General features: G+C 49.8%; 1 protein-coding gene across 5 annotated transcripts in view; it reads right to left on the bottom strand.

The window, feature by feature from the left end:
- Positions 1–19,827, bottom strand: part of SNX29 (sorting nexin 29) — a 551,964-nt gene that overhangs the window by 464,062 nt on the left and 68,075 nt on the right. For all 5 annotated transcript variants that reach the window (XM_033428786.2, XM_004270168.4, XM_033428787.2 and 2 more), the window contains 4 exons: positions 18,137–18,512; positions 11,280–11,398; positions 5,182–5,257; positions 3,394–3,476 (listed from right to left, as the gene is read on the bottom strand). In XM_033428786.2, coding sequence (XP_033284677.1) covers positions 3,394–3,476; positions 5,182–5,257; positions 11,280–11,398; positions 18,137–18,512 — 654 coding nt within the window. The remainder of the gene's footprint in view (positions 1–3,393; positions 3,477–5,181; positions 5,258–11,279; positions 11,399–18,136; positions 18,513–19,827) is intronic.

The raw sequence follows: 19,827 nt of genomic DNA, 5'->3' as shown, positions 1-19,827 counted from the left end.
AACCAAGACTGCCGGCGCCTTGACCTTGGGGGACTTCCAGCCTCCGGAACTATGAGAAATAAATTCCTGTTGTCTAAGCCACCAGTCTGTGGTATTTTGTTACAACAACCCTAGCAAAGGAGCATACCCTGGATACCCAGACAGACTCGCTCTTCTTATTTTTTTGCGATGACACAGGAGGCAGGGGCAGGATGGGGAGGGTACAAGTCAAAACCACCCACTGCTCAAAATTTCTCAGGATTCTGATCTCTCGTCTGGAACACCCACAGGACAGACAACAGTGCTGTCCCCTGAAGGTTCCCTGAAATTTACAGCCACTGCAGAAAACAGAACCCCCTCCTGCCATACACACTTATCACCCACAAACCACACCGCTACAGGGTGTCGAGGGTCAAAATGTGGATGTAGTGACATTTTTCTTCAGAGATGCAGGTTGTAAAGTCTGGGTATGCCGCTATTTGCCAAAGATACCAAATAAGAACACCGGATTTACATTTTTAGAAAAGTGTACAACTAAAAACAAGAAAAACAGTCTAAATCCTTGCCATCAACATCACTCGAGTGCGCTCAGAGGCATGTCCTTAGCGAAAACACACAAGCAGGGCCAGCACCCTCCTCAAGGTCAGAAGATGGCTGAGGGAGACCTACAGACCACGATCTCTGTCGACCCCAAGAGCAGCTGACAAAGAGAATTGTGTCTGAGATGGCGGGACCTCATGCCAGGGTGCAGGAGACCTATGCGGAAGCACAGTGCTAGGTACCACAGGGTGGGGGGAAGTGGCGGTGTGGAGATGCCTGTATCCCTACAAATGGTGCCTAGGATGAGGTGCCCATGAAGCCTGGCCTCCACATCCTCGATTTCGGGGTCTTTAGAGTAGATGCACTTCAGGGCCAGGGTAAAGTCTCACCCCTCTAGGTCAAGGTGTGACCCACGTGAAGAGGCAGCACTGCAGGTGCTAGAAGGACGAGGCATCAACTAACCGTGCGCCACAGAGAGAATTCCTCTCCCCTTCCCACTCCTTCCGATGATGGCAGGAAAAGTACCTGAGTGGATTAGCACGGAGATACCTTCTCATGCTTAGACAGGCAACCACATCCAGGCCGAATTACTAACACTGGCTCCTCTTCTTGTCTTTACTTTCACAGTTCCCTGCTATTTAAGTCAACTAAGAGTGGCTCTCCGTTCACAGTAAGCATATAAAAGTCCATTTTTAAACAAAGGCATTCAGGTTTTTTAGGGGCACCCATTCTTAAAAAATGGCAGGGTAGGTAATAGTACAGAGGTAAAAAAATACCTGAACTTTGAAAACCAGTGACCTTAGTGCTCTTCTGGCCCGTGTGTCCCACACACTGGCAGATACAGAAACATCTGCTCAGCTGAACCCGAGGCTGAGCGGTACCAGCGTAAACCACATGCCTTGGTTATGCAGTGAGACCACCCAATCCCCACACCCCAACCTCACAGCGCCTACTCATTTCCTTCCTCACCCTTGAATCAGAATGCTGGTTGCCCCCCGAACCCCTCTTCCTTCCTTAGCCATGGGTGTTTTTTTTTTTGGCGGGGAGTGGGCAGGTGGACAGATAGGACACACTGCCTCCTTAGCAGCCAGGGGAGGCCTCGGGATGGCTGTTGGCCACACAAGTGGGAACCTGTGTGCACCTTCTAGGAAGGGTCCTTACAGCTTGGGGGAGGGGAGAAGTTTATCTTTTTTGTGTCACAGACCCATTCCGCAGTCTGGTGATGAAGCCCATGGGCCTCTTCTCAGAAAAATGTTTTAAAATACATAAAATAAAACACCCAAGATTACAAAGGAAACTGATTAAATTGAAATAGAATTATTAAAATGTAAAAAGGAAAAGTGACACACTAATATACAGGATTTTTTATCACATTAAAAAACTACTGTATTTTCAAGCAGAAATGACATTGTGAGATTTTTCCATATCACTGCTGTTACAGGTGCCTGTGACTTCTATCAGTGACCAAGTCACCCATTTTGCCAAGGCTACTAAGGGTCCTATGGTTTGCTGCTACTTTCATAATTAAAGAAAATGCAACCTAACTGTTCATGGACAGATAAGTGGATAAAGAAGATGTGGTATACACACACACACACACACACACACACACACACACACACACAATGGAATATTACTCAGCCATAAAAAAGAATGAAATTTTGCCATTGCAGCAACACAGGTGGACCTGGAGGGCACTCTGCTCAGTGAAATAAGTCAGACAGAGAAGACAAGTACTGTGTGATCTCACCTATACGAGGACTCTTAAAAATAAAACAAACAAGTTAATATAACAAAACAGAAACAGACATACAGAGAACAAACTAGTGGCTACCAGTGGGGAGAGGAAAGGGGGAGGGGCAAGATGGGGGGAGGGGCAAGCGGTACAAACTTCTATGGATAAAATAAACTACAAGGACATATTGTACAGCACAGAGACTATAGCCAATGTATTACAATAACTTATATGAAGTATAATCTATGAAAATTTTGAATCACTATGTTGTACACCTGAAACTAATAATATTGTAAACAACTACACTTCAACTGAAAAATCAAGTAAAACAATAAAAAATAAATACGAATTTCAGTCAGAGGTTAGAGAAAAAAGTCGTCATTTCTTCCCCTGTGCGGGTTCAGACCCCTGAATCCTACCTGTGGAAATGGAAGAAGTCTCTCCTCTGCCCCCTCCTCCTTCCTGGTACCCGGGATGAGAATGGGATGGCTGGAGCTAAAACAGCCATTTTGGACCATGAGGCAAGATAGAAGGAGGCCTGGTCTCCAATGACCATGGAGCTACATACCGGCCCAGCCTTCCTACCTCTGGACAGAGCGATGAATTCCTATCACATTAAGCCACAGTTTGCTGGTTTATTCTTTATTACATAAAGCCACTCAAACCTAACCGTAATTGCTGTATCGCTAATACTTTTACTGAGTGGTGAGGTTGCAAACAGTTTGAACCTGATCAGTAGCAACCTTCATTCATCTTTGAGAGACACTCTCTCCCTTACCTACAAAAGTGATTCCTCCAGAGCTACAAAGGAAACCCAACTAGAAAGTTCCTCTGTAGCTGACGGCCTTGCAGGAGACAAACCCGGAAACCGTGAACGATAGAAGTTTCCCTCTGCCTCAATCCTGCTCCACCTCTGAAGCACGTCCTTTAGAGCATTCACACACCCAAGTATCAAGTTTTACAGCTCAGGGAGCTTACGACCACGCACCACACTCCAAGTCCACGACCAGGCACACACACACCTGACTTCATCCCACACTCTGTAAAGTCCACGGTCACACAGGAGCAAGCACAAAGGCTCGATGTGCAGGCCTAAGAGTCATCCTGGCATCGGCAGAAGCTGCTCAGAAAGTACTTACTAATTGTCATGGACTCTGGCACCGAGGCAGAAGGTAACAGGCTGCTCAGAGGACTTCCTTGGCCTGCAGGACTGGCTTCCACACTGGGAAAGGCAGGCAGAGGGAAGTTATAGTCGGCCACTTAAAACACACCTCCTCACCATTCAAAAACCAGCAGGCATTACGCTTGTTCAGGTTTACGAACTAGAAGGAAGGGAAGGATGCCCTTTGAAATTATAGTCGGTCCTCATTTGTGGGTTCCACAGCTGCAAATTCGCCTACTCCCTGCAGTTTATTTGTAACCCCAAAACTCCCAGCTCTCAGGTATAACACGGTCACCCGTGAACACGCACAGAGCGGTCAAAAGGCTGAGTCATGGACATGCGTGCTCCCACCTCAGGCCAAACAAGGCAAGCTCTGCCTTCTTTCAACTATCATTCTGTCCTTCTGGCGAGCTATTTAGCACCACATTGTTCACATTCTTGTGCTTTTTGTTGCTGATTTTGCATCTAAAATGGCCCCAAGCTAGTGCTGAAGTGCTGCCTGGTGTTCCTGAAGGCAAGGCTGCGAAGTGCCTGAGGAGAAAATACATGTGTGAGGTGGCCCTTGTTCGCCTAAGGATAGGGCTGTTGGCCTCGAGTTCACCTTAAGTGCATCAACAACATATGTTAAATAAGGTGTCTTTAAACAGGAACTGGCATAAAACATAGGTATGTACTGATCTGTTGACAGATCTGTTGACAAAAATGTTGTGACCAGACACTCCCAGGAACCTAGGAGCAATGGTTCCACCTTGACAGAACACGACCACCACAAATAACGAGAGTTGACTGTGTAGTTACAAAGAATTTGCAACGTGGAAAAACAGCACTTCACATCTGTCATGAAAATGGCAAGACCATAATCCGGTTACCACAGCCACACCCACACACCAGGAGGAAAAGGACCAAAAACATCACCGATGAAATGGAGTTGGGGTTAAGAGTGATGTTGTTTCCTGTACTGCTGCATTTTCCAAATTTTCTAAAATAAACAGCAGAAAGGACTCAGCGTCCTGGATGGACCTGGCGACAACAACCCTTCCTGGTATCGTACTAATCCGGACGAGCCTCCTACAGGGAGTGCCATTCTCAGAGCACAGGGCAAGACCGGAACACCAAGCATAGGTGGAGGTAAACAATGACCCCACTCTGGAGCCAAGGTTGAAAATGCAGATGCTACACCCTGGGGACACCAATTTAAACCCATGGAGAGAAGAAGGAAAAAGCTGTAAGAGCAACAAGGATCGCGGTGGCGTCAGGGAGCCCTCAGTGTCCATCTCAGCTCTGCCACCAAATGTCCAGTGACTCTGGACAACTCAGCTTTCCCTTGAGATACTTTCATGTGGAAAAAAAGAAAACCAACGTGGTGCTTGCTACTGAATGGCAGACTAAGCACTTCACAGATATATAATATCAAAGTGGTTTAAATATTATGTAATATTACAATTATAAATTGTAATATTGTTATCATTATCAAACAGTAAAATCAAGCAAATTGTGATGGTGGAGGTACCCAGATATGGTTCCCAAAGTGGAAAAAGTAAACGTGATATGCAAGTGAAATTTGACACATACCAAGTCTCGGGCCTGAGAGCCCTGGGCACTTCGCACTCTGGGATGTTAGACCAAACCTAAACTAAATTAACGTGAAGTGAGGCCTTGCCCTTCAGTCCCAGCAGGCGCCCACCCATCTTTAAAAAAGAATAGAAGGCAGAGTTGTAAAGAGGACAGTTCAACCCCAGAGGCAGCTTGGGGTCTGAATACTCACCTGTACCGAGGTCCAGGCTCTGGAAGGACGTGGTCATCGGGTCCTGTCCCGTTCTCCAGGCTCCCGAGGGGGGTATCTGCGCACACACAGCAACCACAGAGAGAAAGTCAGGGTTCTGTTCTCGTTTCATTTTCCCCATGAGACAAGGACACAGTGCAGACACTGGCTCACCTGCTAACTCAGTTTACTTACAAATGTTTACCCGTCTGGCACACTGGATTTTCATCTGCTCCCTGTTTCATCTCTTTGGGCCGTAATCTCAGACTTGGTATCAGTCCCTGACCGGAGGCCCTATTTTCCCACTTAACCTTTTTTTTTTCACTGAGTATAGCTGACATACAATAATATCCGTTTCAGGTGTATAGCATAGTGATTCAACATTTATTTACACTACGAATTAATCACCAGGATAAATGTAGTGTTATCTGTCACCGACAAAGTTATTACAATATTATGGACTATATTCCCTACACTGTACGTTACATCCCATGACATATTTATTAACCTCTTTGATCTGGAGCCACCTGGAATTATGCATGAAGTCCATATCCAGAGCCAACCTCAGAACCAGGGAATAATAAATGAGCTGCTAGATCCGCTCCCACCTGCAGTGTCTGAAGATGGACACACGAGGGCAGCACAGCCCAGTGACTGCTGCTTTCTACAGCGCCACTTGCCCTGCATCAAGTGGGAAAGGCATTTGGAAGAAGTGAGGCCGTTATGTCATCTCTAGAAACAACAGGCAAGAGGCACTAAAGACTTTCATAGGTGCATTAGCTGCTGTTCAAGTCACGGAAGGACGCACGTCTCGTTGCCCTAAGTCATCTGTCGTGTGACCTCCTCCTCTGCTTACACCTGGTCTGGTCCTGCTCAAGATTCCCCAGCTCTTAAGAGGTTGACCTAAGGGAACCTTAAGGGGTTTTCTCACCTTTCCTTCTACCCTGCTGTCCCCACCAAACTATTCCACTCACCGCTACCTCTTTTAATAAGTTCACAGAGGGAAGAGAAAGTGTCCACCTCTCTGCCTCCTATTTCTCGCTCCCCAGCATCGTGGTGAGGTCAGGGTACAGGCTCCGCCCACTGGCCTGGGTTCAAGTCCCTGCTCCCCAACTTCAATCCAGCAAGTTACCCAGCCTCTTTGTGACTCGGCTGCCTCCTCTCTGAAATGGGCTGACACTAGTGCCAACCATACTTTTTTTTTTTTTTACTGGAGTATAGTTGCTTTACAATATTGTGTTAGTTTATACTGCACAGCAAAGTGAATCAGCTATACGTATACATATATGCCCCCTTTTCATACATTTTAATAACGCCCGCCACATAATTTAATTTCACATTTTATTACACATACATTTCGGTGAGAGCGTGCAGTGAGCGGGGGCTGGTATCAGCTCTCCCTGAAACCAAGACCCCTCCCCTCGTCCTCCTAGGAGCTCTCTGCTCTCAGCCTTCAGAACACAGTGGTCCTCCTCCCCTCACTGTCTCTTTCTCTGATTCCTGCGTGAAGGTGTCGCTGGATCACGGCTCCGTGGCCTCTGACGCCTTTGGCAAACCCAGCAAAGGTCCTGGCTCCAGCTCTCGGCTCCATGAAGGTGACAGCTCTCGAGCCCTCACCTCTGGCTAGGCCCTCAACCTTCAATAACTAAACCCACGTTAATAACCGCCCGCCAGAAAGCTCTACTGGGATACCGTACTGGCCTCCCAACTGATCATGACCTTCAAAACCGCTCCCACCTCAGAAGATGGTGGTACCACCCTCCCTCCCATCCCAGAGCTGGTCGGTGCCTAAGGCCAGTCAGTCCCACCCAGTCACCTCCCACTCCCTGCTCTCCAGCCACTTCCCCCGCCCCCCAGTTCGAGGGCTCCAGGCCCTCCCTGGGGTCTTCTGCAGCAGGTCCCCTCAGCTCTGCTTCAGCCTCCAATCTAACTCACACACAGCCGTCAGATTCCACTCCCTGAAGCAAAGACAGGATTCCAACTACACAACGCAAATCCACGGGTGGAGTAAAGACCAGCATCACCCACCAGGATTCCGGACACCACGCCTACCCGGCCCAAGTGGTTTTCCCGTCATAATACATGACCCTGACCCTGTGCCAGCTGCAGCGGGCCTGATGCACTGGGGCCACAGAGCGATCGCAGACACTGTCGAGGCCCCTCTTCCTCTGCCCCCAGCCAGACGTCATTTTTCCAACTGCCAGACGTCCACTCCCTTCAGCATGCCCACACCCCACCCCGGCACTGATGTGCTCCCCTGAACCCCAGCTGCGGGCCTGGCTCTGACTAGGGTCAGGGTCACACTGGAAGCAAAACAGACATGGTCCTGCCCTCACGTACCTCAAAGGCTAGTGCGGGTAGGGGTTCGGGGACAGGCGTTATCAGGTAATTACACAAATACACAATTTCAGGTGGTACACCGAGGTCGGAGAAGTGGAGACACCTAGGTTTACAATAGAGTGAAACCAAGGCCCGCGCCACGTGCGGTGTGGTGGGCGGCAGGGCCACGGTATTCTCTAACGCAGCAGCCCTTGGGCCGCAGCCTAAAGGCAGGAGGAGCTCGAGGGGAGGAGGAAGTGAAAGCTGGCTGGTATGGCCAGGGCAGCAGGCAGAGGGGAAACGGGAGGAGGTGAGGCTGCGGGGTGAGTGGGGGCCGGGTGGCACAGTGAGGGTTCCGGATTTGGAGCAGGAGAATGAGGCAATCTGATGTACATCCTAAAAAATCACTCTGGCTGCTGAAAGAAGGATGGATGGATGGCAGACAGGGATAGAGAGCTGTTGAGAGGCTATTTTGTACGAGCCCAGCGAGAGAAGGATGAGTTAGAAGAGGGTGGTGGAAGCATTCAGAGGACACTTCGACCATTCATTCCTCCTCCTCTACGTCGGAGGATTAAAATGATGTCGCTGTCCCCTCCCTGCCTGTGGCACTCCCAGGGGACTCGCCTTTAGATCCCCCAAAGCCTGGCAGCGACCCAACCCCAGACCCAATGGCAGGACTGGGAGAAGTCGGGGAACATTGGACCTGATGGGGAGAGGAAGGGGCCGAGGACCCAAGCTGTCCAGTGAACCAGCTCCGCATTTGCCAAAACCCAACTCCAACCACAGGCCCTCAGCGAGGAGCGGTAACACTTCCACGTACATAGTCAGCAGGAATGGGTGTTCTGTCCCCCTCAATTTATGATTCTCAGTTGAAAGAAACTTTGGGGACTTTTTCTCCCTGGCAGCTTCACACAGATGTTGGTAAATGTGCTTTGCTCTGCTCTAGGTAATGACACGCCCGGAGGAATGACTGGATCTAATCCTCCATCTGCTTGTCCGGGTCTCGGGTGACCCTGGGCTGGTGTCTCCCTTCTCTGAGCCCCTCCCTAACCCCAAAAATGCAGCCCAAGGCATGGCCCCCCAAACCACAGCGGTGCCTCTCCCAAGGTTCAGAAGGATAATGATCCTGTGTTCAGGGTCCCCTCCTCTGCCGCCTTCTCCCTCCCCAGACTTAGCTACTAAAACATCCAAACTTCCCCGCCACAGGCCTCTCTCCCTTTTTTTTATCCCCTCCCTCTTTCTCTAAATAACCCCCAAGGTAAAGACATGAAATGACTCCCAGGCCAGAAAGAGAAAGGAGATCTGAACGTCACTAAAGTAGGCAAGTGTCAATCAGAAGGGACACTAGTCAAATGGAGTGAAAGAGAAGGAATCTTGGGGAGAAATCTGGCCGTGCACGCCCAGGGTTGCCCATGGAGAGGCCGGGCCGGCAGCCAGGCCAGCCTCAGCACCACCAGCCCGCACACCTCCACGGACGTGGGGCATCAGGCCAGGAGGGACTTGATGCGCTTCGGCACTCCAGCCAGGACACGGTTTCCCCCAGCTGATTCTAGTGTCTTCCGGCAGCCCTAGAATAACGCGCCTTCCCGTGCAGTGCTCTCACCATGATGAGTTTGCCCCTCAGGCGGTCACAAGCTTCCATGACTCCTGGCAGCTTTGTTAACAGTAAGCTTAAAAGCTGGCAGACCAGCCCACATGCAGCACCTCTGGTGAGGACAGTCGAGACCAGGTGGAGCTGGGCTCCCATCAACAGTGACTAGGTGAGCCTCTGGGTCTGCGAGGCTGACGGCCCGAGGAGGGACAGTGGGAAATCTGCGGGGGGAGGGGTGACTCCTGGCGAGGATCCTGGAGGCCAGCCAGAAAGCCGCGTTCCGTGACTAAACCCCTGATGTGAAGGGCACACAGCCAAGCCCCAGGAGCAGCCTGACACGGCAACGAGCGACAGTTCATGACCCAAACAAAAGGCCGCCCGTGGGGAGCAGGGCAAGGGGAACGGGGAACTGGACCCGACTCAGATGCTGAACAAGCACTGGAAAGCCTCCAGCGGTCCCACAGACGAACGTGGGACCACCTACTCTCTGCCAGCCACCACCCCACCCCCCGCCTTCTCAGACATTCTGCTCGTGTCCGCACTGCTGCTGAATGGGCAAGGGCGAGGTGGCCAGACCTCCAACGCGCAGTGGCTCAGACCAAGGCTGGTCACCCGAACGGAAGGAGCTGCAGGGGCCGGCCTGGCCTGCAGACACCAGCTAGGCCCACCGGACCGTCCCTCTCCGGGGTTTCAATCAACACCTGGACAGAAGCTCTAGTTGGTATGGAAGGACACAGCCGAGGCAGTAGTGTTGGCACCTCAGCCAGACAGAGGCCAAACAAGAGGGCGGAGAATGATGAGGGAGCAGAGACAGACCCGGAGGGAGAGGAGGTGGGGGCAGATCCCCACAAGGAAGCGTGGGGCACAGAACCAGAATGACAGCAGGACCTCGCCGGGCCCGGAATCCCTCCATCCCAAAGTCCCAGCTTCCAGCCCACGGGCGCCCGCAAGGCGACCTCACTAGTGCAATGCCTGCAGGAAGCCTGCCTGGGGACTTCACATGTGCCCGGCACCTTGTCCCAGATTAACTCAGGGAACCTTTGCCACAAGTCTCAGAAGGAGGAGGTATAACAATAACCAGCCCTTCCCTCGCGGGTTGTGGTCAAGAGTGGATGAGCTAACCCAGATCCATCACCTTACAGTCCTGGACTCACTTCAAGGACTGTCATCACCGCCATCCATACTTTCCAGAAGAGAACAGCCTGGCGGACGTTAAGTCACTTAGCCGCACTCTCATTAGCCTCAATTTACACCGGGAACACTGCCTCATAGGGTGGGCACGTGCCTCCCTCAGCAACTTCTAGAGCTGGGCCTGAGCTGACCACCCGCCCCAAGACTGCGCCAGTCAGCGTGCCCGCCCTGCCTCGTGCTGCAGCTAGTTTGAGTGGGTTTCTGTTCCTGACACAGTGACACAACAGTCTATCATCCGGTTCAGAATGTCAACAGCTTCCTGGGCAGTCGGTGGGCCCCGGCCCACGGTTCCCTAAACCTGGGCCTAGGAGGGTGAGAAGGGCACCTACACAAGGGGGCCGAGGCCTCCGTGACACGCTGGTGCTGTGAGGCAGTGACGGTGACCAAGCACTTCACTGCGCCAGGCGCTGCAAACACCTACCCCACCAGGGGAGCCGGGCTCATCCATGCTCCCAGCCTCACCGCCCACCCCCCCAATACCCCCCACCATGACCTGCTCTAGCTAAAGAAAACAATCACGAACCACAGGCAAGCCTGCTCGACCACAAGGAACAGGTCAGAAATGCTTAGCCACTTTTAAGCAAGCTACTCCCTGACCCCCAAGCACTTGGCTGCAAAGAGCACAAGGACCTTTAGAGCTACGGGTTCTGTGACCTTCTCCCTTCTCCTAAGAGGCAAAAATAATGGTCACCATTTGTGATCAGCTTGCATGTGACCAAGTTCAACAACTCACTGCCAAGAAGAAAAACAGGCCCCAGGGGCTCCCTGGTGGTTTGTCAACACTCACTCAGGTGAGAGCACCTCAAAATACCCAGGCTCAGCAAGGAGAGCAGCCTCTGTCGCTCCTGAGCTCAACAGGCCCCGACTGCCCTGAGCCCTGGCCTCCATGCTCTCTCTCCCACTCTCCCACCCCACCACCTGCAGACGTAACCCAGCCACTCCTGCTGCTTCTCGAGCCAGAGCTGTGACAGGAGGAAAGGAGGAATCGGGAGACACCTACCTGCAGGGCTGTAGGAGCCCACGCCACTGACCGGGAAGAGCACATCGGCGTCGCCATGCAGCACGTGCAGTGGAGCCCAGCTGTGCATCTGGGAGAGGCAGGCAGCCCCGTCTAGCGGCCTGCGGGGGGAGAACACAGCTACACATCAGGGCCGAAAGCCCCAAGGGCCCCGAGTAGTACAGCACCTGATGGGCCTCCACAACCCCCTCTTGGGAACCAACCAAGCCATGAGGGGGATGAGAACAGGAGCAGGCCTGGGTGGGAGTCGGGAGCCAGCCCTCCGGTGCTCACTCTTTCAGCCCATGTTTACTGAGCACCTCCTACCTGCCCGGCAGTGCACACACACTCTGTGCTGGCAAAGAACCAGCCAACAGGGTCCATCCTGCCCTCATGGAGCTTACAGTCTACTAGGGGAAGCAGACATGAGGCATGTAATCCCACAGGAAGGTGTGAAATGGCAGCTCAGGTCTGTGGAGCTGGTCGGGAAGGTGGTGGAAGGCTTCCTTGAAGAAGGGAGGTTTGAGGTGAGGACGGAGGGAAGAGCCAGAGTCACGGGGGCGGGAGGTGGGGGCAGCACGTGCTGGTGCTGAAGCAGGAGGAGGCCCCGTGGGCTCCAGGCTCTGAAATGACCTTGGGCTAGGGTCCCTACGCCTCGCTGGTTCTCAAACCCTCACAAGTAAAAGGACAGAACCAGACCAGATGGTGTCTGGGTCCCTTCCAAGAAAGGGGGTCAGCTCAAATATTAACCAGGCTCATATGATCTGTTATACTGCCACCTTATCCACCAAGTACCAAACTAACCTGAGCCGTCTTTGTAACGCCAGGCTGGTCCAGTTAAATTTGAGAAAGTATTTGCCCACTGCAGCATCTGCCTCTGGGCAATCAAGCACCACTGACAAATACCAGGAAGCATCTGTGCAGTACTTGAAAGTTTATAAAATCACGTAGTAAATCAGTTGTAAAGAAGACCAAAGCAGATCATAATCATACCTACTTAACGGAGGGAGGGAGGGAGGGAGGGATGGAGAGGAAGAGGAGGGGGAGGGAGAGGGAGAAGGGGAGGGAGGGGAGGGAGGGGGTAGGAAAACAACTCAAAGAGATCATGCGACTTGTCCAAGTTCATCACTTGGCCAGAATCAAGGCTTCAGCCCAGGTCTTCCAGATCCAATTACAATGAGGTCTCCTGGCCACTGCCCCATCACTGACATGATGTATATAATTCTTCTTTCATTTAGAGCAGGGATGAACAAAATTTTTCTGGAAAGGACCAGATAGTCAGTTTTAGGCTTTGTGGCCATAAGTATACTTCCTTGTTGGTTTTTTGTTTGGTTGGTTTTTGCTTTTTACAACGCTTTAAAAAATGTAACAGCCATTCTTGTCTGGGGGCAGATTTGGCCGGCAGGCTAGTCTGTCAACTCCTTTTTTTTTTTTTTTTTTGCGGTACGCGGGCCTCTCACTGTTGTGGCCTCTCTCGTCGCGGAGCACAGGCTCCGGACGCGCAGGCTCAGCGGCCATGGTTCACGGGCCCAGCCGCTCTACAGCATGTGGGATCTTCCCGGACCGGGGCACGAACCCGCGTCCCCTGAATCAGCAGGCGGACTCTCAACCACTGCGCCACCAGGGAAGCCCTGTCAACTCCTCTTTTAAGGCCTGTCTGTAGACATTCTCCTTTGAGCACTCTCGAGCTTTTGGTCACACGTTTGACACGGAGCAGGACACACATCAGGTAATAACCCTAACAGATTTTTGCCACCTGTGTCATTTAGTCCTGCAGGTAACGCACAGGACACGGCACAGAAGAGGAAGCGCCCCCGACCTGTGTGCCCAGCCGCAGAGCCAGGTTCTGGGGTGAACTTGGCTCTGCCTCTACAATCTGTAAAGAACCGCCCACCCAGGGCTCTGATCCAGCAGCTGGCAACCAAGGGGATTCCCAGACACCCAGAGGTGGCCAGGGGCGCCCCTCGGGACACGACAGCAAAACCACAGGCCTTTCCCGGCCGCTGCACCAGCTCCAGGCAGGTGGGATTTTCTGTTGTTTCTAAGGGGACATCTTGCCACTTTCCAGCAACACATGCAGAGCACAGAGTGAAGTCAGGTCCCACCAACTAAGGTTCGGACCCGAGTAAAAGTGGCCAAAGGCCTCCACCTAGAAAAGGAGTTACACTGAAGTGATTCCTAAAGCAGAGACCAATTCAGAATACGGGGTCAGAGTTGGGCTTAGAAACAGAACCGGTGTTGCTTTTCATTAGAAAAGTAAGACACTTATTTTAAAACCTACAAAATGCCATAAAGAGGAGGGGGAAAAATACACCCAAAGCCCCATTACCCAAAACAACTGAGGTAGACACGATTTCCATAGTGTCTTTTTTTTCTTTCTTTCCTCACGTGCTTTCCTTTACGAGGTTGTAATGAAGCTAGATGTAGGTTTTTATATTTTGCTTTTTTCATTCGATATTAATTCATAATTTCATCTTCATACTACTTAGATACTCTTAGATGTCATTTAAGATGTTTAAGATCCGGAACATTAAGATTTAGACTACAAAGTATTCCACGGTTAACTGTTCCTCCGTGGTTGCACATTTTCGTCAGGTTCACTGCTTAGCTTTTCTAAATTAGCATGTTGGTATCTAGACGCAGCAAGCTTTTTCCTGAGGCTGGTCCTCAGGGTAGCTTCCCAGCAGTGGAATTACTAAATCAAGGGGGATAAACATTTTTAAGGCTCCTGACATCGTGTCAAACTGTTTTCCCCAAGGGCTGTGGACATGACCAGCGCTCTATCAGGATGACCCTAGCACCAGCCATACCTCATCATTATTCCACAGTTAACGCCTGCTATGTGTCTGGAAGATTCCAACCATTGAGGACACATTGAGAGCAAGCCTTCCAGGCAGGGCGCTCACCCAAGGCTGCCTTTCACCCAGTTCTTTTTTCTTTTTTCTCCCGTTGCGGAGCACAGGCTCCGGACACGCAGGCTCAGCGGCCATGGGTCACGGGCCTAGCCGTTCTGCGGCATGTGGGATCTTCCCGCACTGGGGCACGAACCCGTGTCCCCTGCATCGGCAGGCGGACTCTCAACCACTGCACCACCAGGGAAGCCCACCCAGTTCTCTTTTTAAATCTTGACGAAGATGATGGGCAAAACAGAGTGTTTGGTTTCACTTTGTGTTTGCTTAATTGCTGGTGAAGTGCAAAGTTTTTCATGTTTGTAATTCTTGTTGAACTATATTTTCACCCCACTTTCCTGTTGGTGTCATGGAGCACACATAAAGTGACAGGAAAACCCCTTTCTATAATAAAGATATTATATCCTCTTTTAAGAAAAAACAGGGACTTCCCTGGCGGTCCAATGGTTAAGACTCTGTGCTTCCACTGCAGGGGGTGCGTGTTCGATCCCTGGTTGGGGAACTAAGAACCCACATGCCACCTGGTGCGGCCAATAAATAAATAAATAAATACTTTAAGAAAAAAACAAAAGCAAGGCCAACACTTATAAATACTGAGGTAGTTAAAAAACTAAAAACAGAACTACCATACGACCAGCAATCCCACTACTGGGCATATACCCTGAGAAAACCATAATTCAACAAGAGTCATGTACCACAATGTTCACTGCAGCTCTATTTACAACAGCCAGGACACGGAAGCAACCTAAGTGTCCATCAACAGATGAATGGATAAAGAAGATGTGGCAGATATATACAATGGAATATTACTCAGCCATAAAAAGAAACGAACTTGAGTTATTTATAGTGAGGTGGATGGACCTAGAGTCTGTCATACAGAGTGAAGTAAGTCAGAAAGGGAAAAATAAATACTGTATGCTAATACATATATATGGAGTCAAAAAATAATGGTTCTGAAGAACCTAGGGGCTGGACAGGAATAAAGACACAGACGTAGAGAATGGACTTGAGGACACGGGGAGGGGGAAGGGTAACCTGGGACGAAGTGAGAGAGTGGCATGGACATATATACACTACCAAATGTAAAATAGATGGCTAGTGGGAAGCAGCTGCATAGCACAGGGAGATCAGCTCGGTGCTTTGTGACCACCTAGAGGGGTGGGATAGGGAGGGTGGGAGGGAGACGCAAGAGGGAGGAGATATGGAGATATATGTATATGTATGGCTGATTCACTTAGTTACAAAGCAGAAACTAACACACCATTGTAAAGCAGTGTTAAAAAAAATAAAATACTGAGGTAGGAGGGACAAGATTTTTCCTCAGTCCTCGGACATTTTTCCTCAGTCATCAAAGAAGGGGTTTAACTGCCAGCAAGTAGAGGTGTAAACCTTTGGCCAACAGAGCATCTAAAAGACCATCAGAGCATTCGACTTTGCCAAAGGCCACTGCAACCCACCATGTGCTTCTCCCAGCCTGGCCCCTTTCCTCCCACAAACCTGGCTGTGCTATTAAACTTTTAAAGTTCTGGCCCCTCCAGGATCCTAGACCTTTCACGTGAATATTAGCTTAGAAGCAAAACAAAGGTATTACTCAGTAGGCCATCTCATCATTTCTCTCTCTTTCCCCAAGAGGTTCTGCAGAATGCTGACTCAAGATCCCCTCGTTATGCCAGGGAGTGGCTGTCCATAATCCATAGGGGGCCCAATGGCCTCAAAGGGCCCAGGCCCTGTAAAGGTCACCCTGCACTGTTTTGTGTTTCACACATCACAATGCTGGCAGCTATCCTGGCTCGCAAGCTGGCCTCCCAGCTCCAGCCTCCCCTCAATGTCACCAGTCCAGTAGGAAGAGAAATGACTGTGTTTGAGGCCAAAAAACTGATTCGTGGAGTGAATCAACTCAGAGGTGCACTCACCTACGGAGACAGAGAATGCAAATGGCATTTCCTAAAAGGCCCAGAGGAAGAACTGTAGGCAAGTGTGATGGTTAACTTTATGTGTCAACTTGGCTAGGCCGTGGTACCCAGACATTTGATCAAACATTATTCTTGATGTTTCTGTGCAGGTATTTGTCTTGATGAGATTAAAATTTAAGACAGGAGACTTCGAATAACGCAGATCACCCTCCATAATTTGGGTGGGCCTCATCCAATCAGTTGAAGGCCTTCACAGAAAAAGACTGAGGTTCCCCCAAGGAAGAAGAAATTCTGCCAGCACACTGTCTTCAGACTCAAATTGCAATTCTTCCCTGGGTCTCCAGCCTGCCAGCCTACCTTGCAGATTTTGGACTTGTCAAGTTCCACAATCACATGAGCCAATTCCTTAAGATAAATCTCTCTAGATAAATGCATACATACATACATACGAGAAACACACACACACACACACACACACACACTATTGGTTCTGTTTTTCTGGAGAACCCTAATATAGCAGGTCACAAGACTGGATGCAGGTACAAAATCATTCGTACACAGTACGCAAGAACAATGCTGGAGGGAAGCTACCCTAACATACTTTAGTAAGAGAAAAAAGCCTTGTGCACGAAAATGTTCATTTCAGAATGGCTGATAACAAAAAACAAAAACAATGCCAACAACCTAAATACTCAACAACAGGGGAACCGTTAGCAAATCATGACATTGATCTGACAGAATATCAACCAATCGAGATTCATGGCTGTGTAGAAACATGGAAAATACCTGACAGTACTATAAGCTTTGGAACACAGCCTAACCTTAATTCCAGTTCTTCCCACTGGTTTGACAAATCTTGACTAAAGAAACTCGCCTTTCATCCATCAGGTGGGGTTGGCACCCACAAACCCCCCGGGGCAGCTCTAAGTATTAGGATACCGTGAATCTGCAGTTTGCCTCATCGGGCCTGTCCCAGATGATCGACAAGGTAATGCTACTAACATGGATATGCATGTGAGTGAGGATGAGAGTAAAAATCAAAGACAAAAACAGGGAAAGTCTCATGAGAAAGAAAAAAAACTCCAGTTCAACACATGGACACGCAAAGCTTCGAGCTAGAGGCACGCTGTGCCCCTCCGCTGCACCAGGGGGTCTCGGGGTCTTCATTTTACACTTTCACGGGCTGGTTTTGAAGCCAGCCGTGACTAGGGTTGCACTGCACACTACAGAGCTCAGGTGAAGAGGTTCCTAGTTTATTCGGCATTAAGAGTAAGACCAAGCACAGGAATTATTACGAGTTACAGTATAACAGCGGCCACAGCTGCCTGCATTCTTTCTTAAAGTGCCAGCACCTGTGCCCAAGGCCCAACACGCAGGGTCCCATTAACTGGACAACAACTCTACAAAGCAGATGCTGTTTTTCTCTAGGTCTCACGTGAGGCCTGAAGCTCTGGGAGGTGAAGAAACTCGTCCAACCTAGTCTAACCTAAGCCACGCAGCTAGTAAATGAGAACCCAGGTTGTCTTGATTCTAAGATCCAAGCTCCTAACTATGCTTTTCTGTTTTACGCCTTCACTTGCACCAAGCCCCTCCTGCAGGTATAAATGCACCGCAGCTCCAGTGTTAAGGTGGCGAGTGCAGGCCAGTTACTGCCGTTCACACCCCTGCAAATAAACACAGAAATTACCAGCTGGAGACTATTCTCTAGAATACCCTGCCTCTCTCCTGAGCTTCCTGGGCTAGTGGCAAGTAAGGGATGCAAGCAAAATCCAAGCAACAAAAATGAAAGACACAGACATAAAGCAAGAATTTCAAGGCCTACATCTTGACACCAACTTTGCAGTAGGTACCTTCAAATAGTATATATGCTCCCTTCTCCTTAGTTCTCAGGAGTGAAGCAAACTCATGCTCCTTCTTCTGAAATCGAGATCTGAAAAACGAATGATGCGCCAAACAAACAGAAAACTTGCAGTCTAATTTCACCCAATACTATAGAAAGAGCCAGCCACCCTTCCTCAGAAGCTCACGCAGAACTTACTTCTCCGGCGACTCCGAGCGGCCCGGGCACTTCTTTCCAGGTGTGCTCCCGTACACGTCGTCCTCATTCTCGTCCACGTCTTCATCATCGATGCTTTTCACATCGAGCTTCTGGTACCCAAACTCCCCGTTCAAAGACAGAGAATCGATTTTCCATGAGTTGCTGCTCTGACTTCCGTTGGAATTTGGCCCAAAGGGGCTTTCAAAGGCCGTCATGATATTGACCGAGGAGCGGTCGGAGTTCTCCTCCGAGCTTTCCCCCGCCCCAGGGATCTTCTTAAAAACATCCCCAGAGCTCTGCTCGTCTTCCTCGTCATCAAACGAGATGATGTTAGTCACCTTCTTTTTCTTCTTCCTCTCCCTTTTACACTTGGCATCTGGCAAAAGATATGAGATAAGAAAAAGCAGGCAAGATAAAGCGATGATGGAGCCATCCTGCCTCTAGACTGTGGAAAATCTCTACTGTTCTACTAAAAACTAGATCTGAGATAAACTCAGATTTCTTTTAACCCTTGGAAAAAAAATTTGTCTACGGGAGACCAAGCAAAATGGATGTGAGCCTCTACCTCTGATGTGAACATATACGCCCTAGAGCATATATTACATTCATTCCTTCTAAGCAATCCTTCCAAGCACTTTGATTAAAAGGGTGAATCATTATTGAAATGAATTGTATTGTAGCAAATGGAAGTATCTTTGGAAGATACTCTCATGGCTGGGAGATGAGACCAAGAAAATCAGTTTAGGGACTGTAGTCGACAGTTTAACAGCCACAATTCCTCCCAGCCCAGCACGATGCCCCTTTACAGTGGGGCTTTGCTGTCCCCCATCAAGGGTGCTATCTATTTCTCCACCCTCTGGAATCCAGGCTGACTTAGTGCTCTGCTTTTAAGAACAGAATGTGGCAGAAATAACAGTGTGTGAGTTCTAGAGCCTAGGCATTACCCTCATGGAATGCTGCCCTGAAATGACCATGGATGAAGCCAGTCTAGCTTACTGGAGGATGGGAGACCATGTGGGGGAAAACTGAGATGCCCCAGCCAAGAGTCAGCACCAACTTCAGGTGCACGAGTGGGGCCATCTTGAATCTTCCAGCTCAGTCACCAGCTGAATGAACCCCCATGAGGGAGCCCAGGTGAAACCACCAGAAGAACCATCCTGCCAACCCACAGAATCATAAAAAAAACAATAAGTTGTGGTTGTTTGTTTTAAGCCACTACATTTTGGAGCGTTTGTTACACAGCAAAGGCTAACTAAAACAGAAGTCAAGACTGCCTTGGTGACCAGCACTTAGACGAGCCGGTTTGTTCACCCATCTTAATCATCCACCTTGGGTGTGAGGCACTTTGGAGCCGATTCCATAAAGTCAAATCCATCTAAACCAAGGTGTGACATGGTGACGCTTCACCAGTGTGTCCCAACTCTGAGACAGTGTCAGAAGCAGGTTCCCAAAATGGACAGAAAAGATACTCCTTTGGCCAGTTTTTGTTTGCTTGTTTATTTGTTTTGTCCATGCTGCATGGCATGCTGGATCCTAGTTCCCTGACCAGGGATCAAACCCGCACCCTCTGCAGTGGAAGCACGGAGTCTTAACTACTGGACTGCCAGGGAAGTCCCAAGATACTCCTTTGGGTATGCAAATTCCAGCATCTCTGGTACACAAAGTTATCAACAGTCCTGTTTCTATGTCAT

The sequence above is a fragment of the Orcinus orca genome, chromosome 16 (assembly GCF_937001465.1).
Source record: "Orcinus orca chromosome 16, mOrcOrc1.1, whole genome shotgun sequence".
Lineage (NCBI taxonomy): Eukaryota > Metazoa > Chordata > Mammalia > Artiodactyla > Delphinidae > Orcinus > Orcinus orca.
Note: the sequence above shows the minus strand (reverse complement) of the source record. Positions and strands in the feature narration are given on the sequence as shown.